The sequence below is a fragment of the Rutilus rutilus genome (assembly GCF_951802725.1).
Source record: "Rutilus rutilus genome assembly, chromosome: 16".
Lineage (NCBI taxonomy): Eukaryota > Metazoa > Chordata > Actinopteri > Cypriniformes > Leuciscidae > Rutilus > Rutilus rutilus.
This window is the reverse complement of record NC_140224.1, coordinates 37,100,276-37,127,621: the sequence shown is the minus strand read 5'-3', so window position 1 is coordinate 37,127,621 and position 27,346 is coordinate 37,100,276. Positions and strand designations below refer to the sequence as shown.

At 39.7% G+C, this 27,346-nt stretch overlaps 4 protein-coding genes across 6 annotated transcripts in view; 2 read left to right on the top strand and 2 right to left on the bottom strand.

Annotated features, from left to right (window-relative positions):
- Positions 1–27,346, bottom strand: part of LOC311305824 (alpha-actinin-2) — a 139,599-nt gene that overhangs the window by 18,600 nt on the left and 93,653 nt on the right. The gene's annotated exons all lie outside the window — the stretch shown is intronic.
- On the top strand, positions 821–5,346 carry uros (uroporphyrinogen III synthase). Of its 2 annotated transcripts, none has more exons than XM_084433763.1 (10): positions 821–905; positions 1,145–1,228; positions 1,306–1,389; positions 1,473–1,569; positions 2,703–2,774; positions 3,200–3,274; positions 3,406–3,489; positions 4,433–4,518; positions 4,633–4,731; positions 4,820–5,346. In XM_084433763.1, the coding sequence occupies exons 2-10, from the start codon at positions 1,154–1,156 to the stop codon at positions 4,940–4,942; spliced, it is 795 nt and encodes a 264-aa protein (XP_084289889.1). In that variant the 5' UTR covers positions 821–905; positions 1,145–1,153; the 3' UTR covers positions 4,943–5,346. The 2 variants fall into 2 exon arrangements, with proteins under 2 accessions (XP_084289889.1, XP_084289888.1); XM_084433762.1 differs by having other exon boundaries at positions 834–905; positions 3,400–3,489; positions 4,820–5,339.
- On the top strand, positions 5,854–12,106 carry mmp21 (matrix metallopeptidase 21; the record flags this gene model as incomplete). The annotated part of the gene is made up of 8 exons (XM_084433771.1): positions 5,854–6,076; positions 6,775–7,143; positions 7,798–8,032; positions 8,548–8,687; positions 9,708–9,849; positions 10,465–10,722; positions 11,322–11,494; positions 11,798–12,106. The coding sequence occupies exons 1-8, from the start codon at positions 5,933–5,935 to the stop codon at positions 12,104–12,106; spliced, it is 1,770 nt and encodes a 589-aa protein (XP_084289897.1). The 5' UTR covers positions 5,854–5,932.
- On the bottom strand, positions 14,387–26,903 carry LOC311305830 (lysosomal acid phosphatase-like). Of its 2 annotated transcripts, none has more exons than XM_084433760.1 (11): positions 26,742–26,903; positions 24,042–24,137; positions 22,858–22,944; positions 22,612–22,764; positions 22,233–22,331; positions 19,546–19,635; positions 18,518–18,650; positions 17,431–17,519; positions 17,219–17,322; positions 16,138–16,316; positions 14,387–14,498 (listed from the first exon to the last, which is right to left on the bottom strand). In XM_084433760.1, the coding sequence occupies exons 1-11, from the start codon at positions 26,823–26,825 to the stop codon at positions 14,404–14,406; spliced, it is 1,209 nt and encodes a 402-aa protein (XP_084289886.1). In that variant the 5' UTR covers positions 26,826–26,903; the 3' UTR covers positions 14,387–14,403. The 2 variants fall into 2 exon arrangements, with proteins under 2 accessions (XP_084289886.1, XP_084289887.1); XM_084433761.1 differs by having other exon boundaries at positions 14,387–14,495.

The window sequence follows — 27,346 nt, the reverse complement described above, 5'->3', positions numbered from 1 at the left end:
GTGCCTTGAAACGGGGGTCATTATTCAATGCGTTGACGTCATTTCCACTGAAACAGGAAGACAGGGCGGGGCATATCGAACAGCTCCTCCCCTTTTTTAAATAGCCAATAGCGTTCGGTTTATATCACAGCTCGGCCAGAGCCATTGATCTCGGTAAAGCCGCAGTTTCCTCCTTAATCTCTAACCGTTTCTCCTCCTAATCTCCTCCATATCGCTTTAAAATACAGCATTCTCTGCAGAATTCAAATGGTTCAGATTCGTTTTCTGTTCTGCGGCGACTCGATTATATGATCCGCTCTGTGCTATCGTGTCTCTGGACCGGAGACTTCATTCGCCCCAACGATAAGCATATTTACACTGTTTGAATAATTCCCTATCCCCTATATAGTGCACCATGTGCCATTCACCATCACTACAATTGACTGATTAGCGTCTATTTATAATGTAGGGGGTGGAGCTTCAGACTCTAGAGAGCATTTGATTGGACAGAAAATCTGATGAGAAGCTGAAGTGCAGAGTGATGTCATCAAAATCATTGATCCTTCCTGGTGGAAATAAGAGACTGTAAGTTTTGAATGTTTATATCTTCTAAATGCGAATTTTGTTATTGTTTTGGAGCACACTAGCTTATAGATAGCAGTAAGGCTAACATTCATGCTAAAAGACGAAGACATTTTTTTTATTTCATGGGGACTTTAAGCCAGAATTATTTAATGTGTTTTTAATTTTTGTAATTTAATTAATTGAATAATTAAAAATGATTGCACTGTTAGGTCGTAAAGAGACTTTTATTTTGAAAAATTGCGCTGTTCTGTTTATCGTGTCGCTGCTGCTTCCTGCTTCACTGCTATAGTTTTCATATAACAGTAAACATGCGGACAACTGCATGAACTCTCTCGCTGCAAGTATGTTACTTAATATTTCTCAACTAATATTAAGCCACAGTTCATTCATTAATCATTCAAACTCTTATTAGTTACACCCAGATTCGAACGGCCTTACTTAATGATGTCAGTGCATGAAAACACTCTCTCTGTGTTTGCTGTTGTCTGTTGTTCTCGTTTGTTATCAGTGAGTGACAGCTTGTGAATTCTTATGGGCGTTGTTGTATGAAATACTGACTCTGAAGAAACTCCTTTATTAGTGGTTTTAGATGACTGCAATAATGAAAGTGCTGCTGCTGAAAGAGCCAAGAGAGAGTGAAAATGAAGCAGACCCTTATATCAAGGTAATAATATTATAATAATAATATAATAATAATCATCACAATAGCTTTGAGAGAGTAATATTGGGCTTGTATTTCAGGAACTGGCTTCATATGGACATACAGCTACTTTGATCCCGGTTCTGTCTTTCAAATTTGTGTCTCTAAATGAGCTTTTAGAGAGGGTGAGTTTGTGGAAATCTGTTTCTGGAGTTGAATAAGGTTTTGTTTTATTAGATATGATCTGACTGTGTTTGTGAAACACCAGCTCTTTCAGCCCGAGAGGTTTGGAGGTCTGATCTTCACGAGTCCCAGAGCCGTGGAGGCCGTCAAGATGTGCTTAGAGACACACACACACACACACAGTAAGTATGGACCACACAGTCACAGGGTGGAAGAGTACGGGATTTTGTAATGGGAACCTAAGCTTAAACAGTTGTTCATAGGTTCGATTACCGGAGGATGCATGCATTTTGTTGAATCTTGCATGCAGTGTAAATGGCTTTGGATAAAAGCGTAAATGTAAATGTTCTTCCGTGAGCACTTAACCTCTTATAAAACAAAAAAATTGCTTTTCCTTCAATCCTCCCTTGTCTTGAGTAATGCCTGAACTGTGTGTTTTGAGCACTTCTTCTTGCGTTGTTTGTTCCTCTTAGTCCTCATTTGCAAGTCATGACTTACATGACTCATTTTAATCATTGCTAAATGACTAAATGTAAATGTTACTGTCTGTATGTGGAATAAGAGTTTAGTAAATGCTCACGGAAAACTACTAAAGTTTACAGTTTCATCACTTTTTATCACTTTTGTTACAAGTTGACATTGAATTTATCTCAGTTTGTTAATGTTCACAGTGCATTATCTAATGTTAACAGATACGACTTATGTTTTTAATAATGTGCATTAACATCAACTGAGATTAATACATCCGGTAGAGTCAGTAATGTTAACTAATGTCGTTAACTAGTCTGAACAGATCTAGTTGAGCTTATTGTAGAGTGTTGCCTTTCTGTCACAATGTATCGTGTCACAATATATCGCTATACAAAAGTGCATGAATATGTATCGCGGATAGTTCACCCAAAATGAAAATTACTGTGCGTGAAAAAATTCAAGTTTACACAGTGTTTAAGTGTCAGAACTACAGTAAACTACTATATATAATGTTGAATATAAAGTATAATAATGCAATGAGGGAATTATTAGTGTGTCCTGATAATGTCAAATGTCTGATGTTTCCAGTAAAAGTGTCCTACATTATTTTAAATATATCTAATCAATACAATAATTCAGTGTTTTCATCTTCAGAATCATGAATATTGTTATTCTGGCGTCTCTATTGTCCTGCATTGGGTTTCAGCACCAAGTCCAAGAATATTCATTTACACACACAATGTAAAACTAAATTTAGCATTTTAATCAACAGTTCATTATTGTGACATGAGTGTATCGTTACACCTCTACTTTCTCTTATCTCGTGTCTTCATCCTCCCTCCAGAATGGGACGCAGTGAAAGACGAGTGGAATGCAAAGTCAGTTTATGTGGTTGGAAAAGCGACAGCATCTTTAGGTACGTGTCACTTCAGCTGAACACACACTTCAGCTGAACACACACATCTCTGAACACACACTTCAGCTGAACACACACATCTCTGAACACACACATCCGAAGGTAACCTCGCAGGTGTTCGGTGGGATTCACACGTCCCTGCCGTTTCCCTGATCAGTGTTTTACGGTGAAGGAAGTGTGTGTGTGTGTGTGTGTCTGTGTGTGTTTGCTGCACACCTGCGTCCTGGCAGTAAATCTGCTCACACCTGAACGCCACCTGTGCTTCATCATCACATGACCTTCTTCTCTCTCTTTGCAATTACTGCAAAAACCTTTATTTTTATTTAGACCCTGCCCAGATATATATATATATAAATGAAACTGTCAGATCTTGATCACGATGTCTTTGCAGTCGCAGGTTTTAATAGTTGTGTTGAAATGTTTAGTTGCAGATCTGGGTCTGTGTCCGCTGGGTGAAGAAACGGGAACCGCAGACTCGCTCTCACTGCTCATCCTGCAGAGTACGACACACACACACACACACACACACACACACACACACTACCTCTCTCTGAGGCCAGCAGAATATAACACACTGCTATAATAACTGTGTTTGCTGTATATATGAGTGTGTGTTCATGTTGAGTTTCAGGAGAGAACCGAGAGTCTCTGCCGCTGTTCTTTCCCTGTGGATCCATCAAACGGGAAGTCCTGCCCACCGCGCTCAGAAACAACCGTGAGACCATCTATCCAAACATTTACACACCTTACACAATCCAAAATGTTCTGTTTGCAATATGATGTTTCTATTAAAGGAACACGCCGGGTTTTTGGGACTTTAGCTTATTCCCCGTATCCCCCAGAGTTAGATAAGTCCACACACACCCTTCTCATCTCCGTGCGTGCCGTAACTCTCTGACGCACCCACCGCTAGCCTAGCTTAGCACAAAGACTGGAGGTAAACAGCTCCAGCTAGCATACTGCTCCCAATAAGTGACAAAATAACACCAACATTTTCCTATTTACATGTTGTGATGTGTATAGTCACAGCGTGAACAAGGTCACATGACACACTGCCGTCTTCTAACCGTACACATACTGGGAACTATATTATCAGAAGGCGAAGCACTGCTACTTCTGCGGAGTGATTTACTAGCTACTAGCTTGCTAGTCACGTTGGTTTTGTTGACGGAAGTAACAACGGTGCTTTTCAGGTGTTGCGCTAATCACTCCGCCCAAGTAGCAGTGCTTCGCCTTCTGAGAATATAGTTCCCAGTACGGTTAGAAGACGGCAGTGTGTCATGTGACCTTGTTATTCGTACACGCTGACTATACACATCACAACATGTAAATAGGAAAATGTTGGCGTTATTTTGTCACTTATTGGGAGCAGTATGCTAGCTGGAGCTGTTTACCTCCAGTGTTTGTGCTAAGCTAGGCTAGTGGTGGGTGCGTCAGACAGAGTTACGGCACGCGCGGAGATGAGAAGGGTGTGTGTGGACTTATCTAACTCTGGGGGATACGGGGAATAAGCTAAAGTCCCAAAAAGTCGGCGTGTTCCTTTAAGATTATGGAGTATTATGCACATTTAACAGGTTTTATCATCCCTAAATAATCCTATATTTGAGTTGTTTCATGTATTTGACTCAGTGTGGATGTTTTCCCTGTTTCTGTGTCAGGCGTTCCTCTGGAGACTCTGACCGTCTATCAGACTTCTGAACATCCTGATCTGCAGAACAACATCACGGATTACTTCACGCAGCAGGTGTCCGTCAGATATTATATTACAGAGGATACTCTCAGTGTTGATGTGCAGAAGTTTAAATGCCTTTCAAATGTTACATACACTTCATGTGTGTGTGTGTGTGTGTGTGTTCAGGGCGTCCCTGCTAGTGTGGCGTTCTTCAGCCCGTCAGGAGTGACGTTCTGTTTGGACTTGTTGAAGAGACTGTCAGGATCTCAGCTGGAGCAGATAAAGGTGCGACACACACACACACACACACACACACACACACACATCAGAGATGTATCCTTCATCCCAGCTGTGACAGAGCTGTGTTCTTCAGTTTGCAGTGATCGGACCCACGACGGCAGACGCGCTGGAGTCTCACGGACTGACGGTCAGATGTTGTGCTGAGAAACCCACGGCTAAACACCTCGCAACTGCCATCGCACGGGCCCTGCAGTGACCCCTGACCTCTGACCCCTGACCTCTGACCCTCAGCCCCTCAGAGTTCAGGGAGGCTTTGCATTGGCAAATATTTGTCAGTATATGGATATTAGATATAAATAATGTTTTAAATGAACTTTTATCTGTCTGTATTAGTAGGAAGAAGAAAACATTTCATGCATCAGTTTATCGGCATCAGAATCATCATCATGTTTTGCACTAAGTTCTGTTTGTAGGAATCTCCTTATTGATCTGTTTATGTTGAATGCAAGTGACTTTCAGTGTGATGTTATCAATGTGAACTGAAGATTTAAAAAAAAAAGTGCTATGAGTCATGATACTTTGATGAAATATGCTTTATAAAGTGAAGTATTAAAAAATAAATGGTATATTCTCCTCAAATAATGTTGATGAGCATAATCTTAATAACTTAAAAAGGTTAAAGTAGATTTCTAATTATTTCAGTTTTATCTAAATATAAAAATAAAAATAAATATATATTCAAGTGTGTATATGCTCAATGTTGATGGGCAGAAATTTAAGTAACTTTTTTTAAATTATTTTATTTAAATAATATTATATTAAAGTGGACATTCTCCTTAATGTTGTTGGCCGAATTTTAAATAACATTTTTCATTACATGTATAAGTAATTTTATTTAAATCATATAATTTAAGTAATGCACGAAATGCGCGCAGGTGTCGTCATGACAGTGATTGACGGTGTGAGTTGCGCCCGCGTGCACGCGCTCAGGTGTGTTTCTCTCAGGTAGGTGTGAGTCGCGTGGCTTCATATGCAGCTGTGTGAAGGTGGTCACTTGTTTTGGGGTGAAATAATCCTCCGCTGTTTCACACAGAGGCGCGAGCGCGTGAGGAAGTTATTAAGACACGCCCCCTCTATCATCTATAGACAGTATAAACCGCGTGTCGAGTTCAGTCTCACTCCGAGTTCAGAGTCTCAGTCACACACACACACACACACGAGTCTCAGTGCTGGACAGACTCTAACGATGCTGGTCGCGATCCGGCTGATCTTCATCCTCCGGTCCTTCATCTTCATCAGCGCAGAGAAGATCTTCCACAGCAGAGATCATTCAGATGTGCTGAGCGACATCCATCAGGCTGAGCTCATCACTGACACCGACACTGCAGAGGTCCATCCATCCATCCATCCATCTATGCGTCTATCCGTCTGTCTGTCTGTCTGTCTGTCTATCTGTCTGTCTGTCTGTCTGTCTGTCTATCCGTCTGTCTGTCCGTCTATCTGTCTGTCTGTCTATCCGTCTGTCTGTCTTATCTGTCTGTCTGTCTGTCTTATCTGTCTGTCTGTCTGTCTGTCTGTCTGTCTGTCTGTCTATCCGTCCATCTGTCTGTCTGTCTGTCTATCCGTCTGTCTGTCTGTCTATCTGTCTGTCTGTCTGTCCGTCTATCTGTCTGTCTGTCTGTCTATCTGTCTGTCTGTCTGTCTGTCTGTCTGTCTATCCGTCTGTCTGTCTGTCTATCCGTCTGTCTATCCGTCTGTCTATCTGTGTGTCTGTCTGTCTGTCTGTCTGTGTGTCTATCTATCTATCTATCCGTCTGTCTATCCGTCTGTCTATCCGTCTGTCTATCTGTGTGTCTGTCTGTCTGTCTGTGTGTGTCTATCTATCTATCTATCTATCTATCCATCTGTCTGTCTGTCTATCCGTCTGTCTATCTGTGTGTCTGTCTGTCTGTGTGTCTATCTATCTATCTATCTATCTATCTATCTATCTATCTATCTATCTATCTATCTATCTGTTAAGTCATGTATTACTAAGTAGGTTTAGTTATTGGCCTATATTGATCTCTGCCTCTCTCTGTATTATCTCAGGTGTTTCTGTCTAAGTATGGGTTCATTAAAGCAGGAGACGTCGATGATCCTCAGACCTCAGCAGAAGCTTCGGGTGATTCAGACATCGCTCTCTCTCTGGACCTTCAGGAGGACGGATCCACATCGCATGATCTCCAGTTCCTCGCGGCGCTGAAGGACTTCCAGAGGCTCAATGCTCTTCCAGTCACAGGTGTGTTTGATGACGCCACCAAAGCAGCCATGAATAAACCCAGATGTGGCGTCCCGGACCTGGACGAGGAACCGGAGTCCAACAGCACCACGATACTCGATCACACTGATACTCGGACATCCAGTAATACCCAACCTCCTGTGAGGAAGAAACGGCACCTGGCAGCGCTTCTGAAGAGCAGGAGGAGGAGAGACACTGGCGAGGGTTCGGGACACATGGCGTTCTCCAAGAGTCCTCAGACGAGCAGGACCAGGAGAGACACCGGCGAGGGTTCGGGTCACATGGCGTTCTCCAAGAGTCCTCAGACGAGCAGGACCAGGAGAGACACCGGCGAGGGTTCAGGACACATGGCGTTCTCCAAGAGTCCTCAGACGAGCAGGACCAGGAGAGACACCGGCGAGGGTTCGGGTCACATGGCGTTCTCCAAGAGTCCTCAGACGAGCAGGACCAGGAGAGACACCGGCGAGGGTTCGGGTCACATGGCGTTCTCCAAGAGTCCTCAGACGAGCAGGACCAGGAGAGACGCCGGCGAGGGTTCAGGACACATGGCGTTCTCCAAGAGTCCTCAGACGAGCAGGACCAGGAGAGACACTGGCGAGGGTTCGGGTCACATGGCGTTCTCCAAGAGTCCTCAGACGAGCAGGACCAGGAGAGACACCGGCGAGGGTTCGGGTCACATGGCGTTCTCCAAGAGTCCTCAGACGAGCAGGACCAGGAGAGACGCCGGCGAGGGTTCGGGTCACATGGCGTTCTCCAAGAGTCCTCAGACGAGCAGGACCAGGAGAGACGCCGGCGAGGGTTCGGGTCACATGGCGTTCTCCAAGAGTCCTCAGACGAGCAGGACCAGGAGAGACGCCGGCGAGGGTTCGGGTCACATGGCGTTCTCCAAGAGTCTCCTGAAGTGGCGTCTGATCGGGGAAGGTTACAGCAGTCAGCTGTCCATCGATGAGCAGAAGTACATCTTCAGACTCGCCTTCCGCATGTGGAGTGAAGTTTCCCCGCTGCGGTTTGTTGAGGACGTTCACTCTCCTCTGGAGGACATCGACATCAGACTGGGCTTCGGGACAGGTCGGTTCATCTAAAAATGACAGTTCTGTCATTAATTACTCACCCTCATGTCATTCCAAACTTCTAAACACTAATGAAGATCTTTTTAATGAAATCTGAGAGATTTCTGTCCCTCCACTGACAACCTAAGCAACTACCACTTCAAAAAGTTACTGAAGAGATCATAAAAATAGCCTAATACATATGAATTTAGCGGTTTAGTCTTAAATTTCTGAGACTCGATCGCTTTATCACTTAATTAGAATAATCAGTGCTTTACCGCTATATTAATGTGATAAGTCGTGTTTTTTCTGATTGAATCAATCTTAATACAATATTAAGAACTAAAAACTTTAATAAAAACATTTCTGATTGTATTAAATAATATATTTCTGTTGTAATTTATTCATTTTGGTGCAGCACTGAAAGTCAGTCTAAAGCCTCAGCCCTTTATTTTCACTTCACTCCTTTAGGATAAGTGTTTTATTTTCACATGTGTAACTCTGTGGTGACGGAGCCTCTGCTGCCCCCTACAGGCCGACATCTGGGCTGCTCTCAGCGGTTTGACGGCGCGGGCCGAGAGTTTGCTCACGCGTGGTTCCTCGGAGACATTCATTTCGATGATGATGAGCATTTCACTGTCCCAAACACGGGCAACGGGATCAGTCTTCTGAAGGTAATGTGAGAGCATGTGCTAAACTACAGAAGCTCAGAGAAACCAGACTAGGTTCACAAAGTCAGCATGAAACTGAAGTCACTCTCATCTATTCTTCCCTATTGTGTCGTATGTCCGAGTGAAACGCTTCTGGAACAAGAACAAATGTAGAGAGGGGCTTGATTTTAGGGCGGGGCACAATGCATTATTTTGAATTATTATTATCTTGAATTGTGCATTTGTATTTTGCATTGTGCATTTGCATATTTCACATTTGTATTTTGCATTATCTTGAATTGTACATTTGCATATTTTACATTTATATTTTGCATTCATTTGCATTGTGCATTTGCATATTTCACATTTGTATTTTGCATTTATATTTTGCATTCATTTGCATTATCTTGCATTGTGCATTTGCATATTTCACATTTGTATTTTGCATTTATATTTTGCATTCATTTGCATTATCTTGCATTGTGCATTTGCATATTTCACATTTGTATTTTGCATTTATATTTTGCATTCATTTGCATTATCTTGCATTGTGCATTTGCATATTTCACATTTGTATTTTGCATTATCTTGCATTGTGCATTTGTATATTTGCATTGTGCATATTTTGCATTTGTATTTTGCATTATCTTGCATTTGTGCATTTGCATATTTTGCATTATCTTGCATTTGTGCATTTGCATATTTTGCATTCATTTGCATTTTACATTTATATTTTGCAGTTTGCATATTTAGCATTTGTATTTTGTACGCAGTATTTTGTTGATTTTGTCCTTGGGGAATTGATTGGATGGTTGTGGTTTGCTATTGGCTGATCTCACGTGAGTGACAGGTTGCTCCGCCCTCGTCATCAGAGAAGAGAAGAGATGCTGCAAGAGAGACATTTTTGATAACTAGGATACCTTTGGTATTTTGTTTTGTCCAGTGTAAAAGTAGCACTGATTTAATCAAACACTAAACTGAATACAGTACAGACCTCTGACACTGACACCTGTGCGTCTGTATCTCTGACTGTGATGTGTTCAGGTAGCGGTTCACGAGATCGGGCATGTTCTAGGGCTTCCTCACATCTACCGGCCCGGGTCCATCATGCAGCCCAGTTACCTTCCTCAGGACGGAGGCTTCGAGATCGACTGGATGGACAGAAAGTCTATTCAGAGCCTGTACGGTGAGACCTGCGATCACACGCTGGGAGGAAGCTGCTTTATTTCTACAGCGCTTCATACAAGACGGATGGCTTTACACGGAGAAACAGGAGAACAGTGATCAATGATGCGAACGGAGTTCAGTTCTGCTCTAGAGAAAGCAATAGTGTCGTTATTCAGCTGATGTTAATTCAGTTCAGTTCAATAACTGTGTAAAGTTCATTAAATACATCCAGCTCATATCACACTAAAATCAACAGGGTGAAACAAATTAATTATATTTTTATTATTATATATATGCATTAAGAAAATGACACCTATTTCTACATTTTCTTGACAAATTAAACACATTTTCAACCCAAATTCTCATTACTGTAATGTATAAAATATTGTGAAGTACAATAGTAAGTATACAGTATATTATTTGTTGTACGTGTGGATGATTTTCACCACTGGTTTAGCATTTGTTTTTCATTACACTAACGGGAATTAGAGTTGCAAATGTCTTTGATTGTCATGAAAATAATGAACTTTACATGAATGCATCTGGCAGATGCTTTTATCCAAAGATAAAAAGATTTGTTTCCTTCAAGCATAAATTGAAGAATCTAAATGTTTTCTGTGTGTTTCTGCCTCAGGTGTGTGTACGGGTCGCTTCAGTACCGTGTTTGATTGGATCAGGAAGGAGCAGACGCCCTACGGTGAGGTCGTGGTGCGGTTTAACACCTACTTCATGCGGGACGGCCTGTACTGGCTGTACGAGAACCGTAATAACAGGACGCGCTTCGGGGATCCGGTGGCGGTGCCGGTGGGCTGGCACGGGCTCCCCGCCGGTGGGGTGGACGCTTACGTCCACGTGTGGAACCGCAAAACAGACGTGGTCTACTTCTTTAAAGGTGTTTCTTTACTTCATAAGAGTTCCAAAAACATCATCTTTTCTGAAAGACTAATAAAGATGCATCATACATAGAGATTAAAGCATGAGATCATTCGCATCTCATGTCCCTAAAGAGAAAGTTTCGTGTGTGAGCAGTAAACCGTGCACTTTTATAACTGTGCATTTGCATATTTTGCATTAATTGTGCATTTGCATATTTTGCATTATTTTGCATTGTGCATTACAAATATTGCATTTGTTTTTTTTTTTGCATTGTGCAGTTGCATATTTCACATTTGCATTATTTTGCATTTTGTATTTACAAATTTTGTATTTTGCATTCTGCATTTGCATATTTTGCATTATTTTGCATAGTGCAGTTGCATGATTTACATTTGCATTTTGCATTAATTTGCATTATACGTTTGTGTTTTGCAGTTTGCATATTTTACATTGTATTTAGAATTATTTTGCATTTACATTGGTATTTTACAACTGTATTTTGCACGGCCCTTGATCACTTATTATTAATGAATTAGTCATCAGTATTTTCTGATTCAGTTTTCCTGCAGTCTGAGTGTAAACTGCAGATATGAGCATGTGTGTGTTGTGTCTCAGGTGTGCAGTACTGGCGTTATGACAGTGAGAATGATCAGGTGTTCACCGAGGACTCTGACGGACACTCGTATCCTCGCCTGATCTCGGAAGGCTTTCCCGGTGTGTCTGGACCGCTGGACACTGCGTACTACGACAGGAGAGACGCTCACATCTACTTCTTTAAAGGCTCACAGGTAACAGCTGCTCATTTTGACAATGCAAGATGAAAAAGTTGTTTATTAGCGATAGTAATTGCTAGATTACGTGCCACAATATATCGCAATACAAAAATGCAACAATATGTAATGTGGATAGTGACAATATATATAGTGGTAAATAAAAATAACTGATTTTTTTTTTTTTTTTTTTGTCAGTACTACATTAAACTTCTATATATAATGTTGAATATAATGTATAATTATATTATTACGTGAGTTCAGTATCGTGACACGAGTGTATCGTTACACCTCTAGTAATCACTCAATATTAATGTCCAGGTGTTCCGGTTCGATGTGCGCGTGAAGCGCTTGTCCTCCTCTTCTCCACGACTGCTCTCTGAGGTCTTTCCTGCTGTTGTTCCCGGGAATCACCCGGTCGGTCACCTGGACGCGGCGTACTTCTCTTACACACACAACAGTGTGTTCCTGCTGAAGGGCTCGGGGTTCTGGCGTGTGTCGAGCGGGAGAGATCGCAGACGAGGAGCTTCTCTCTCGGGGAACGGCCTGATGCCCCGCAGAGACCTGGACCAGCAGTGGTTCGACATCTGTGACGTACACCACAGCTCTCTGAGAACCGCTCGCAGGTGACCACACACACACACACACACACTCATCTCAGCTGTGTCTGTGTGTGTGTAAGCACAGCAGTGGTCCGACATCTGTGACGTACACCACAGCTCTCTGAGAACCGCTCGCAGGTGACCTCACACACACACACACACACACACACACACACACACACACACACACACTCACACTCATCTCAGCTGTGTGTGTGCGTGTGTGTGTGTGTGTGGAAGCACATCTCCAACACACACAAAAAAAATCATGCTTTGGTAAATCTTATGCAATAACAAGTATAATGACATATTAAGTTACAACAATTAAGTTTATGACAAGATTATGTTGAAGTTGAAAGTTGAAATTATTACATAGTCATAATTAACTCATACTAAGTCATAATTATGGGATTAAAAAGTTGTTAAGACATTAAGTCATAATTAATACTAAGTCATAATGAGATAAAAAGACAATGTAATATATAATATGATGTATTATTTTTTTTAAGTCAGAATTGTGACTTTTATTTTGTAATTCTAAATTATCATGTTTCATTATGTCATAATTTTGTCATTATTAAGACAATAATAGAGTAATGTGTGTTTTTCTACGGCACGTTTATAAAAGCTTCTTAAATGTCCTAATTGAGCTATTGATCCTGGATTAATCTAAACCCTGTCTGTGAAACCGGGCCTTTAAGTCATAATTATGGGATAAAATTCACAATTATGAGACAAAAAATAGAAAGTATGAGATACAGCCACAAGTATTAACATTGTCATAATTAATACTAAGTCATAATGAAATAAAAAGTAATTAAGTCATAACTTTGACTTTTTTATGTCATAATTATGATTTACCAAAGATTGATATATTTTTTTTCTTATTTTCCGTATATCCTCTAAATCTGGGATTCCCAAACCGTTCTGTCAGACAGATTTTAAGTTAATATTTCAGTAATTCAACAACACATTCACATGTTCACAGACATGCAGGTCAACAGTTGTTTTATTTGTATTTTCATTTTAGAAATGTATTTTATTTATTTATATTAATTTGACATTGAATTCATGTGCATCATTGATGGCAGAACCGCATGTTTCAGCATATCTGAATATGAACAGATGCAAATGATATTTGAGAGCTGTCGTGTTTTCAGTGACTGTGTGTTATGATATTTGAGCACAAAATCACTGAAATAATTCTAATAATTCTGTGTTAGTGCTTATTAATGTCAATCAACCTGTATGATTCATGCAACACAAGACTCGACAAAAACATGTATTTATGTACAGTTTGCTGGAAAATGACTCCCTATTTATCTTATTTATTGTTTGTTTGTTTGTTATGAATATGAATAAACGTGTGGATGTTTTATCTTGTGACATTCAGAAATATGTTGTGTTGAGAGGAACAAACATGAGTCTTCATATTGTTTCTTAATATCTAATGACAGCGGCTTTCAGTTTAAATTCTTCACTAATACTGAACCTGTCAAACTGACACACACACACACACACACACACACACACACACACACACACACACACACACACACACACACACACACACACACACACACACACACACACACACACACACACACACACACTGTCATTCTCTGCAGATGTTCTGTGGAATCTGAATCTGCTGTGGTGATTCTATTTATCCTTGACATTTGATAGAAAATACAGGCATGAAATAATTATGATATAATTGCATTCCAGTGTTGATCTGTAACCGTGGAGACCTGGGCTTGACCTGGGCTTGACCTGGGCTTGACCTTATGGTGTGATCATGAAGCTCAGGACTCGCATCAGTGTGAAGAAAGAGTGTTTCATCTCTTTAGTGCTGTAGAAACTTCACACTGTTAGAATAGTCTTTTTCTGAAGAAGTCAAACACACACCAGCAGAGGGCGACACTACACACACCAACACACAGAGAGGTGTGTACTAGCATACTGTGTGTGTGTGTGTGTGTGTGTGTGTGTGTGTGTGTGTGTGTGTCTCATCAGCCAGAGTGATGCTGTAAACAATGTAATTCTGCATAATGCTATTTTACAGTTGTATCTTTAATGAAAAGGTAATGTGAGACTTGGAGTATTCCTCACATCATCACTGTAAACACACACACACACACACACACACACACACACACACACACACACACACACACACATTCCCCTTTTTTATGTAAATACATTTCTGGGGAGATCAAAAATAAGCAATACTTTCTAAAATAAAGCAGGTATATCACCTATAGACAAATTTTTAAACTAAAGTACAGTAACACTTCTTCAGAGAAGGTCATCTTTTATAGGTGTTTATACGGGTATTCTGAAGCAGCGACGCAGACAGTCCGACACCTCATCGTGTCTGCTGGGCCCGAGGATCCGGACGCGTTCCCTCTTAACATCTTCTGGAAGAGAGGGAGTGTCACATACACTAATGACTAGCAAGTTGTCAGATAACTTTGAGCAAAACATGATCAGCTCAAAGTGTCGGAATCATTTCTGGTCCCAAATTTTTATAAATTTTACTGGTAGTCGCTGTATGAAGAATATTTGGGTATAATATGTCACAGTTTACTTTATTTCGTTCTCCTCACTTACATGAACTATTGTGTCCAATAGTGAAAAAATATCAAATTATTAAAAGCAATGAAAAAAAGTTGAATTATTATTAATTAAATAAATAAAAGTTTATTATTATTATTATGTAGTGGTTGACCATTTAACCCTCTGGGGTCCTTCGGGTCCAAATGGAAAAGAAAGGGAAATTGGCAAAAATGTGAAAATGCAGAGTTTTTTTGTGCGTACAATCTACAAATCAGCCACGATCCAGAAAAAAAGCACACAACAGTGAAGGGGTTAATCTATAAAACATCAAGAGTGCAAAACAGACACATCCACACACACACACAAACACACTTTTATACACATACACACTAATAAATTCAGATTACAAAAATCTGTTTTGAATTTTTAAAAATCACAGCTTCATCGGAATTTTCCGAAACTTGGTGACTTTTATGGTATTAGGTATGTGAACACACAAAAAATATTGGGGTCATGATCCAAGCACGTCACACTTCTGCTCTTTGGTCAAAAATTACCCCCATAGGAAATGAATGGGAAATTGTCAAAAATATGAAAACACAGAATTTTTTTGTGCATACAATCTACAAATCAGCCAGGATGCAGAAAAAAAGGACTCAACGGTGAAGGGGTGAATCTCTAAAACATCAAGAGTACAAAAAAAACCACACACACACACACACATTTTTTTAATAAAAAAAAAAAAATAATAAAAAAATATATAAAAAATGTCTATTATATTCAATGGGAAAAAATGGGTCATAATTATTGAATAAATATTAATTAAAATCATAAAATTATCTCAAAACACCAAAAAAGAAAAGAAAAAATATTATAAAAAACAAGTAAAAAAAAAAAAAAATGATTTTTTATATATATATATTAATCCCGCCCTCCGGGTCCATTTGGACCCGAAGGTCCTGAGTGTGACTGTTAAATGAAGGACCCCATGTATATTTTGAATTAAAATAGATTTGAAAATATATTTTTTTGTTGTACGGAAGGGATTTTAGTTACAAACTGCCGTTTAAATATTAATAATTTACTGTTTATGTGTGCATAAATAAACATGTAAGCAATTTATTTAATGTAATCCCTTCTAAAAAAAAATATGTTGTAAACTGCATTTTGGAAATATATTTTTCAACTTTACAATATATTTTGTGTAAAATTACAAAAGCCATTTACATTTACAATCTTAAATACATTTTTGGGTAAATGCATGCACTTTTTATTTTTATAGAAACATTTACTGTAAAAATGTAAAAACAAAACTTATCGAAAATATATGTTAGCAATATAGTGGTGGACCATTTTATGCATATTTTGATTTGAAATTGTATTTTTTTGTTGAATGGTGGGGATTTTAGTTACAAACTGCCGTTTAAATATTTATAATTTACTGTTTATGTGTGCATAAAAACATGTACGCGATTTATGAATGTACACGGTTGTGTTTACCAGTGTCTGAGGCTTCTTCCTTGATCTGACACTCTTTCTTCCTGTCTTGCGGAATGACGTCAGCTGTGAGCCTCTTAAACTCCTCTAGGGGGCAGCGCTGGGGACATCCCGGTAAAGACTCGGCGTACGGCTCAGACACAGTGCTGTCGTTGCGATAAAACATCTCTACTGAAAACATCCTGAAAGACAATATATTGTAGTTGACCAAAGATGTCTTAAAGGGGGGGTATAATGCTCTTTTCACAAGATAATAAGTCTCTGATGTCCCCAGAGTGTGTGTGTGAAGTTTCAGCTCAAAATACCCCACAGATATTTAATTTTTACAGCATGTTAAAATTGACACTTTTTGAGGGTCAGCAAAAACATTTCGTGTGTGTCCCTTTAAATGCAAATGAGCTGCTGCTCCCGGCACAGAGGGTGGAGCTTCAAGAGCTTGCGTGTGTGTGTGTTAGTAGCTTCGATTACCTCACACACACTAAAATGTCAGAATCTGTTCTGCCTTTTATGTTTAAACTGGAGTCGGACAATGATGGAGAGACTCAAGAAGAAGTGACAGCATGTAGAGCAACAGGACGTTTCTGAACGGCTAGCTGATGAGTTTGTGTTGCTGATGTGGAGTTAACCATCTTCAATTAGCATATTCTGTCATGATAATCTATAAATCGGCCTACAGAGTGACATGATATTGCATTTGTGATACGAACTGTATAGCATGTGAAAAGACGGATGCGACAGCTTTAGCTTGAACTCACAAATGAGCTCGACTACAACAACTCTTCCTCTTCTCAACATGCACTGGGTGTTCAGGGGGCGGGGTTTATGTAAATTCTAGGGTTTGTGATGTCACTACCTCGGAAGGAAGCTCGTGTAGTCTCTACCAGCCGTTTGTTGTAGTCCTTAAAAATGTATTATCTTTAAAAGTAAATATCTTCCTTTGCTCTGAACTTTGAGGGTTGTAACTTTGCAGATGTTGTTTATGCTCAAACAGCAACATTACACACTAACTAAAGCTAGAAAAGTCAAATCATAATCAACCACCCCTTTACGAAACATAAGTTCAGGAAATCCACAGACATGTTACCCGTTCTCTTGGTGAAGTTCGATGAGATGACACGAGGCGTAAGGAGGCTGCAGGCCATTAAACACATTCAGGGCTTCTTGTAGAGCGACAATAGTTGTGTCATGCTAGTAAGAGTTACAGGAGGAAACATTACAAGTACTGCCTTCTCTAAACAACACACTTCATTTGCCTGAAAAAGGGAAGTCTAGGAGTTAGCGTGACACATGACTCACAGCGGAGTATACCATCATCTTCAGCTGTTGTTTAGTGTGTGGATCTGCTGCAGATGAGAGACTCTGAATGATCTGATTTAACAGCAAGCCTGCGAATGAGAGCGCAAGCAAAGTGTCACATGACCACTATACTGCACATTTACAGTCTGAATGTGGAACAGGCCATTGTTCCTTTAGTCAGAGAACTTGAGGTCTCATTTCAATTAATTCATAGATTCTATCCAGTGAAAAGTTACCTAAAAAAAGTTTAAACCTGACATTGACATTGACCTGATTTCTGTAATGCACAAGATGACACTACTGTACACTTGTTTTGGGACTGTAACTATACCAAAATGTTTTGGAAGAGCTTTTGCAGGTATATTAGTGATTTTGTGTACCCTCATTTTTCTTTATTTTGGAAACATGTTATATTTGGGTTTATTAATACGGAGAAAAACTTTGAGAAAGAATTTTACTTTATAAATCTATTACTTCTCCTAGCAAAATTTCATATTCATATATGTACATTTTCCAATCATAAGCCATTATTCAAAGCTTTTCTCAACGAATTTCATCAATACCTTCAAACGCTTTCTGTTTCAGAGAAGATCAGAGCAAGGAAAACACTGTCGCATTTTCTTATCCTAACATTTATTTGCTTATCTTTCTTGTATTATTATTATTATTATTATTATTATTGTACATTTAGTCTGGGTTTTTTTCTTTTTTCCTCTGGTGTATGTTCTGATTCTTGTTTTACATGTTGATAATATTTGTTGGCTATTATATGTTTATATCTAATAAAATAAAATAAAATAAAATAAAATAAAATAAAATAAAAAGTCCATTGTTCCTTTACATTGACATGTCCCTGCACTATAATTACACAGTTTCATGCATATGTGCATAAAAGACTGTTTAATTATGAAAATGCTCTGCCAAGAATGTCTAAGATGGGCACAAAAAACTTTTAAAAATGTACAACTGTCAGTGTTTCACGTCATTTAAATGTTTTTCTCTTGCATTTGCTTTTTATTTGATCTTTTTTTTTATTTTTATTAAAATGTAAGCAAAAATAAGATGCTCTGCCCAGGGATCTGCTCACCTCCCTGAAGTCTGCACTTCTCCTTTTGCGCATAGACTCCAAACATAATCTGATAAGAAAAGTCCTTCAGCACCTTCAGTTTTTCCATCACATCCGGAGTCACCCAGCCTTTAAGCTTTTTCCTATGTATTTTCTAGGGAAGGAGAATAACAGAACTGATCTGACACAGTTCATGGTGTCTGACAGAGCATTTGGATTTAATCGATTCTGAGCATCTATAGATCAGTCTGCAATAAAATGATGGAACAGTGATTCAGAAAGGGTAAAGAGCGTTCAATATCACGAAAGAGCACACACACACATACACACACACACACACACAGAGAGAGAGAGAGAGAGAGAGAGAGAGAGAGAGAGAGAGAGAGAGAGAGAGAGAGAGAGAGAGAGAGAGAGAGAGAGAGAGAGAGGTTTTGTTTCAGAAGTATTTTTCCTCATTCACTTTTCCCATTAGGATTTTAGAACAGTCTTTGTTAAAGTGTTATAAACCCCGAACCAAACTAACAAACTACGAGGTGAATCACAACGAGCAAAAAAAGAATATGAAAATTGGACAAAAGATGCCATGAAAATAAATAATGACAATCAAATGAATAAAACTACTGATTTAAAGATGTTGATTATTAAGAAACAATATATTTTACATAAACATTTAAGTAGTTTGAGAGTGACTGACAAATGTCATTCATAGTGTTTCATGGGAATGAAGTGATTTGGTGATTTGTCACGATTCTCTGGTTGGCAGAGATTTCTTTGAAGAATGTAGTTTTTTACCATGTTAAACTCAATTATTTAGAAAAAAAATAAAATAATGTGGGCTGATGGCTTCAACAAAAGCATATGTCAGTCATCAACAACCTCATATATAGCTGTCTTTAAAGCTTTATCAAGTTATCGTTAAAAATCAATTTCCCTATGGAAAAAAATGCAGATTTTTACCTTTAGAAATCTAATGTTGCACTTTGTAATGAGATTGATTAAAAAAAGATGAAGTCATGAATAATGTGCACGATGAATGCTGTGAAACTCACCTCACAGAACAACGCGTCATAGACAACCCAAACAGAGTCAACGGAGGCTGTTTCCAGTCCTGTTTCATTTCTCACCATTTCTAAAAATTCCTTCATAAAAGCACAATGACATTAAACCATGATTGTTTTTTTATTGCACATTGCAAGATAGGGAACATGACGGGCTCTGGGAACATACTAACGTTGTAAGGCACACTTCCTAACATGAAGCAAGTCATGAAATGGAATAGACTTGTGACAACAACAACAAAAGTTTATTAGGACAGCAGTAAATATTATATATATTATATAACTCAATTATCTAGTGTACAGAGATCGCGTTAACCAAAACCTTTTTTTTTTAGCTGTAAGTTAACTGAAAAATCTGAAAGCCGTCCGTCATTGTGACAGATTCTGATGGTATATTTTGTACTGTAATTCTCACTCCTGTCCACTTGGTGGCGAGTGCGCTCTTGCTGACTATCAAGTTAATGGTCAACGAATGGCTTTTCTGAGTTACTGCGGTTGAAACATACTGTCTATGGGTTGAAACACTGAGCGATTGCATGAGAGACATGAAATGGATTTCGGTAAGTTGGTCTGTATCTTTCAACATTTGTATTTTTATTTTTTTGATGTTCATTCATTTTTATTTCGTTCTGTAACGTTTTAAAGAGTTCAATCGCGCTTCCCTTGAACTGAGGCGCCACAGTGATCTCTCGCACCAAAAACGGTATTTATAGTTTACATTTTGTGAATAGACAGAATTTGAAAATATTCATGATGAAACCTGAAAAGGGACCCACAGTTTCTGTTCAACTTTCTCTTCATAAATAAAAAACGGCATAATCTAGCCTATATGCCTGTCCTTTACATTTGTGAATAAAAATTAAAAAGTGAACAAAAAACAGAGCCGATTAAGTGGATTATTATCATTAAAATATATAAAAAATTAAATGACGGGTAATAATATTATGACGGAAGTCTAACGCCACCTCTGGTAGTGTATGAACTTTATAAGGTTATTTATTATTATTAACCATAGATATCATATAAAGGCTAGATGTCTTAAGGCGGAGTCACTTCCGGCATCACCGGCGGCCATCTTAGGACAGGGCTCTGTGCATTAAGGTGAGTGAGCAGCACGCACACAAATCCTCTTATCTCGCTGAAATCTGGACGGATTTACAAACGGTTTGGTTTCTTACAAACGTTATTAACGTGGCTATAATTCTGAATGCTTAAACATTTTGAACATAATTATTCATATGTATGCAGTATAATAGCTACATCTCTGACGTTTATAACAAACCAAACCGTTTGAAAATCGGTAGAAAATTGAGCAAGTTATGGTTATTTAAAAGTACATGCACCATGTTATGAGTGAGCGAGCACCCTGTCGTAAGATGGCCGCCGTGTGCGGATGTCGAGCTCCATTGGCCAGCAGCGCGGACGAGACATCTAGCCTTTATATGATATCTATGTTATTAACCATCAGAGTCTGATGCCCCTCCCCCTCCACTAAGGGTACGCTTACACAACAATGATATGCCTAAAATGGAGACGTTTTTCCTGGAGTTCTCCCCGTAGCCTACAGACGACAACATTGTCAAAACGATCCCCATTCACATGGATCCGCGAAAACGACTAAAAACGCGGTATTCTGCTTGGCAGGCCCTTAGATAGCGATGAAACACTATTGAACATCTTATACGCGTGTGCATGACATCATCGTCTTCAGAGATTTGCCTTGTTGTTGTTTAGACGAGACCGTTTTCAAAAACTTGCACTTTGAAACCCCTTTACGTTTTCAGCCACCCAAAACGCTGTTGTCGTGTAAATGAACGGCCAAAACGCAAGAAAAGTGTTACGTTTTTAGTTGTAAATGGCCTCTAAAGCTGTGAAAGTTGAGTGTGTGAAGTGTCCAACATTCCACACTTTGTTTTTTCAGTTAATTAAGTGCATCATCAGGGTGTTTAAAGTGTACATTTTCAGTGTGAACACACTACTCGCACTCGTACACAACGGCATAGAATGGTGCATAAGTACGCAATTAGGGTACATACAACGATAGGCTTAAAACGGAGAGGTTTTTCCTTTGAGTTTTCCGCGCACAGACATTGTCAAAACGATCCCCATTCACACGGATCCGTGAAAACGATTAAAAACGCTGTGTTCTGCTGCCAGGCCATTAGATAGCGATTAAACACTATAGACTGAACACTTAATGCATGAACATGACGTCATCGTTTTCACAGATTGGCGTTTTTGTTGTTTACACGGAGTTCGCGTTTTCAGGCACCCAAAACGGTGGTGTCATGTAAACAGCCCCTTAATATACGTTTTCTGCTTTTCTACTTTGATTTTTAAAGAATTTGAAATATTTTTTGCAAAGTAATACAAATATTTTTAACTAAAGGAGGGTTGAATGTGATATTTACCCAACCAGATTTCCAAATTCTTAAAAAATCTTCTAAAATTATAGGAAGGATGTTATTAATTTTCATCTAAAGCCAATTAAACACATCCAATCAATTTTTTTGGTAAAAAGCACAACAGTAAAAAAAGTGTTCAAGTATTTCAGGAAAGGAAGAACAGAAGAGGTTCACAAGGTTCTGTCTCAACCAAAATTTCTGTAAAAACATCACTGTAAAGTCCATAGACAGACGGTCTGCGATTATAAATGGGTTTTTGCAAGGTGGACTCACCTTGTAAATGTAAGTCATGTTTTGAAATTTTGGGGATTTTTCTGTCTCGTTCATGAGCTGTGTGTAACGTGGACAGTCTCTTAGCGGGAATGAGAGCAGCTGGAAGAAAAAACACAAAGGCAAACACACTGAGACAGCAAGATAGTGTCGGCCCAGATCCGGCCCACGTCTGGTACAGGCGGATTCCACACGGGCCGGGTCTGGGCCGACACTATGTTGCTCTTTGGTTTGCATGGAAACAGATAAAATATCCAGAGATGTTTACTGATGCTGCTGCTGTGCATATATGACCTTAACACTGAGAGGCCAGGGCTGAGTTTCAGTGCTGCTATATTGTGGAGAGAAAAAGTGGGAACAGAGCTTCAGTGTGACGTCTTACACAATCCATAGCCTCCGGGACTGTGTGAACAGGTATCGGCTGCCATTTCAAACCTGAGATAAACTCCTCAGAACAGTTAGGTGGGAACAGGCCAGCCAGGTTAGCTTGGGCACTCATCAGAGTCCGGTTAAGATCTGTACTTCTGATGAATATCTGCAACGTAAAGATGGCATATGCTATTTAAACATGCAAGTCTGACAACTTTGTGTATCCATTTATTGAACAGAAATGTAAAGAGAGAGTGACCTCATGTTGGTTATAGCTCTCACTTAGGAATCCTCTGTAGCGTTTCTTTAAAAACTGACCTAGTTCATAGTGTTGCTTCATTCCCTCCTGGAAAATTTATAAGATCGAGTGACAGTAGTTAAAACATCCTCCTCTTACTGTGCGTTCACACCAAACACGAATAGCGCGTCTAGTTGGACGCTTGAACCATTTTGAATCCATTCGCGCGTCCAGAGCGAAAATGACGCGCGTAAAAAGCAAAAGTTTGAAGCGAAATTGACGCGTCTGAGGCGAAATCCGCTTGTCTGTTTTCAAGATGGCTGATGTTGATCGAGCATTCATCGAGAGTTACCGCCTCAGAGCGACGATCACCCTTCAGGACACCAACTACAGCCGCTCTATCCCAGCTGCGCCTGTCCATCTGTCTTCGCTTAGAAAATGTATATGAAATTTTAAATACAATGCTATCAATGTTTTTCAAACTGTGGTACGGATACGACTGTTGGTGCTCTTTCTAGTGATACTCACTAGTATATACTCACTTTCTAGTGATACTCACTAGTATATACTCACTTTCTAGTGATACTCAGTTAACTGCTAAATTGAATATTATATTCTGATATATTGCTATACTCCATTTTGAATGAGTGATTCCAGGCGGGAGTTTATCCCGTCACTTCACCACGTGACAGCAGCAAGCAGGCTCCTGATTGGTTAACGCGGCACGAACAGACGCCAAAGTTCAGATTTTTCAACTCGGGCGTCAGACGCGAATTCGCGTCTACCAAATAAAATCCAAATAAAATCATTCGCGCATATGAGGCGAATTTGCGCCGCAGGACCTCCAGACGCGCGTAAACTCGTCTTTACATTGACATTGAAATCGCGCCAGACGCTCTATTCGCGTTTAGTGTGAACGCAGCTATAGTGAAAGGATGAAATGACATCCTTGAAGTACATTCAGTAGTTCAGTAGCTTCAACAGAAGCATATACTAGAGTTCACAGTAGGTCTGTCTAATGGTTTGTAAGTTACCTTTAAAAATCCTTAAGGAGAAAATTATTGGCTTGTGACTTTTAACGTTCAGAACCCGACTGTTGTGCTCTATATGTAGCCTCTTACACGTTACATAACTAAATGCTCCTCAAGTAGCATGTAACTGATTAAAACTAACAGAATAATGTTTATGTGTGCTTGTCTGCATACCTTAGAGAGCTGTCCAAAACCCTGGGGCCAGTCACTCTCCTTGTAGGGATCATTTGGATAGGTCTCAGTTGGAGATCTGTCGCCATGGCGATAGAGCTGAGAGAGGAAATCAAATACTTGACTGAGTATTGGAGATTTGTGTGTGTGTGTGTGTGTGTGTGTGTGTGTGTGTGTGTGTGTTCAAGAGGACGAAACGACAGTGCAACTGCGGAAATTCTAATTGGATAAGCATCTTCAGTCTATTTCCTTATCTTTATCTCGGTTCCCTTTCAGTCGGTCACATTCAACGTTATGTCGACGTATTTGGATCTCGTCTGAGAGCCCAATCACCTTCGAGTGTAAACTAAACGAGCCAATGAAGATTGGTGTGCGAGATTTGAATCTAAATACCATACCTGCAAACTTGTCGCTTTTCGGCGACAATCGCCGTTTTCTTGGTCAGTTGGGTCATTTACGTGAATCGCGTAGAACCGAAGAGTTTTTGTTTGGGGGGGGGGGGGGGGGGGGTGTATTTTGAAATTTGAAAAAATACATTTGAAATTTCGTTATTTCAAATGTAGGCGCGTTGCGCGTGGTGAGCGCGCTCATCCGCCGGCGCGACCACAACATTGTCCAACATCAAATGGCAAACGAAACTGGTTGACGGACCGTTTATCAGTTTGGACCAAAGCAGCGCGAGCCGATCTTGATAAAGCGACACTGTTACTACACAGCGCTAATAAGAGATCCAGTAAAGAAAGCATTTGAATTCGCCACAGAAGTAATAACATCGCTGCGAGATCTAGTGAGAAGCATTCACATTACTCCGTTATTAACGGATCAAACAGCGCTGACGTGGAAACCAGGAAGAACTATCCAGTGTAGATCAGCAACATTCACCATGGATTTACTGTAGTAACACTAACTGCAACCATGTAAGTTTGGCAGGAATAGTAAGCTATAATGCCTTCAAGTAACATTACGTCGGTTTTATTTTGACATTATGAATACAATTGCTGCCCTCAAATGTTAATCATTCTGAACTAAAATAAACCTTTGTTTATAACTACTACAATATTTTTTCCAAGGAGCTGTTTTGTTTTATATGCTCCTAAAAAGAGTCAATTATTGCTCCAGAATTGCTCGAAGTAAAAAAAAAATCATACTTTATGATGTTAGTTTTAATAAAAAAAAGAATTAAAAAATTTAAATCAAGGAAATTTCTCTGGCATTTCTTTCTTTTTGCTGTATCAAAAATGTACCAAACCGAACCGTGACACAAGTGTATCGTATCGAACCGAACCGTGAATTTTGTGAACCGTTACACCCCTACTGTTTACACAACAGCTGATGCGAGAGTAAGTGTAACATAAAGCAATTTGCATGTTGGATCCATAGATATAAACAAACTGCTTCGGTGTGTCGCATAGACGTCGTCATCGTCTTGCTGCTCCCTCCCCGTTCTGTGATTGGTTCCCTTTTTGAGGGGAAAATCTGGTCCTTGGTGTCCAGGCTGCCTAGCAGCGTGAATAAAATCGCGTTGTGCGCAAGGCAGCATGGAGAAACCCAGGCTAGGGGACAATATCGACCTTAGCAAAAAGTGGTGGCGACATGTCCCACCCGTCCCACCCGCAAATTACGCCTATGCATAAAAGTCTAGTCTAAAAATGCCATAGCAACCTGTGCTTTAAACCTGTGGAGAGTGTTGCCAACTAGGAAAGTAGCTAACGCCTTCCCTAAAAGTCACCAAATGTCGCTAGATGACGTCATACGTCAATTAGCATATTCATGACATCATCGCTTCGTACTTGCGTTCTGCCTGCCTAATGTTTTTTTCTCTCTAAATGAATGCTCACATACTGTATTTAATATAATATAGCCGAATGTCAAATAAAGCTGTTCTCATTTCCTATCTTTTCTTTCAAGAAAAGAAAGGAAATTAAAATGGTCAAACTAAATTCTTTAAATATAAAACAAAAGAAAAGCAGATAAGTGATAAGTCTGTGGAAAAACACTACTCATTCACGTCTGTCAGCAGCCGTGCGCTCAACAGATGAACTGCTGCTCCTCTCAGCCATTCACTGAACAGGGTAGACGCAGCTAGAGAGAGTGACGGCGGGGAGAAAGCAAGACCTTGCGCTCGCAGGACAGAACTGGCAACATTTGGAGGTTACTGAGGTTTGTCCAAAAAGTCGCTAGATTTGTCGCTAGTCGCTTTTTTGAAAAAATTTCGCTAAAGGGGTCTGAAAAGTCGCTAAGTTGGCAACACTGATCGTGACACCCCTAGTGTTTGCACTTAAAGATGTGAAATTGACCATTAGCAAAGACCCGCCCCCTTTGGTTACTGTTGCTATGTCCGACAAGCCAAACTTGTCACTAATTATAAAAACCGTTTGACAGCTGTGATGAAAAATAAAGGCTTTGAAATTGATTATTGCGAAAGGGTATGAAATTTAGCCTGGTTATGAATCATTTTGAGCTTAACTGTACAGTAGAAACAACATTGGGGGGGGGGGGAAGACACTTCATATTCATTTCATATTCACACCGAAGACACATATTTGTTATGTGTAAAAATATGAAACGCATAATAGGAAGTCAGAATTTGTCTGTTGTTTTATGATTTTTTTAAGACTAACAGTTTTGTCAAACCAGCTGCAGCCTACATTTACTCAACACACACTAGTCTGGCAGTAATCTGGACAGATACATAATACTCACCACAGAGACAAACTTGAGCGTCCCCTGTCCATTGGAAAGACTGAAAGCGAAGACAAACACAACTATCAGAAAACAGGAATCCATGCTTGCGGACGAGCAGCTAAGGTAGAGGACAGTAACTTCACTGAACGATCGTTGCCTGACTGATCTGGCAAACAGAACAAGACGAGCTACAAGGTTTTCTGGGTAAAGGAGAGCTCCCATTGGTAAACGCACTCTGCAGCTTTAAAAACAAGTAACGTGATTGGCTGTCTTGGAAGAGAAAAGGACTTCGGAACAAACCACAAACAAAAGTTGTAAACTGCAAATGTGGGTCATGTTTAATCTGGCATCCAAGACCAGTCTTAATTAAAGGGCCATGAAACCCCAAACCATATTTTTTGAGATGTGAACAGATATGTACATCACTGGAAACACTAAAAGCACTCATAAAGTGGAAATTGGTTATTTTTGTGTTTTCCTGAGCAATTTCGTTCTTTCTGGTTAAAAAAGCAAAGTCGAAGCAACGTCACGGAATGTGAGGTAGAAGCGTGCTTTCGGAGTGTGTGATTGGCTGCAGGCACGACTCTACGTCAGCTGGCCCTCAAGCTAATCTCTGCATTTAT

What these genes read in the sequence shown, in the direction of transcription:
- uros (XM_084433762.1), top strand. Translation starts at nt 1,154, where the DNA reads ATGACTGCAATAATGAAAGTGCTGCTGCTGAAAGAGCCAAGAGAGAGT. An exon ending in AAAAGCGACAGCATCTTTAG is followed by an intron (nt 2,775 to 3,199) that starts GTACGTGTCACT and finishes TGAAATGTTTAG; the next exon opens with TTGCAGATCTGGGTCTGTGT. An exon ending in CTCAGCTGGAGCAGATAAAG is followed by an intron (nt 4,732 to 4,819) that starts GTGCGACACACA and finishes TGTGTTCTTCAG; the next exon opens with TTTGCAGTGATCGGACCCAC.
- LOC311305830 (XM_084433760.1), bottom strand. Translation starts at nt 26,825, where the DNA reads ATGGATTCCTGTTTTCTGATAGTTGTGTTTGTCTTCGCTTTCAGTCTT. An exon ending in AGAGCTATAACCAACATGAG is followed by an intron (nt 22,765 to 22,857) that starts GTCACTCTCTCT and finishes TTTACGTTGCAG; the next exon opens with ATATTCATCAGAAGTACAGA. An exon ending in GAAGTGCAGACTTCAGGGAG is followed by an intron (nt 17,520 to 18,517) that starts GTGAGCAGATCC and finishes TCTCATTCGCAG; the next exon opens with GCTTGCTGTTAAATCAGATC.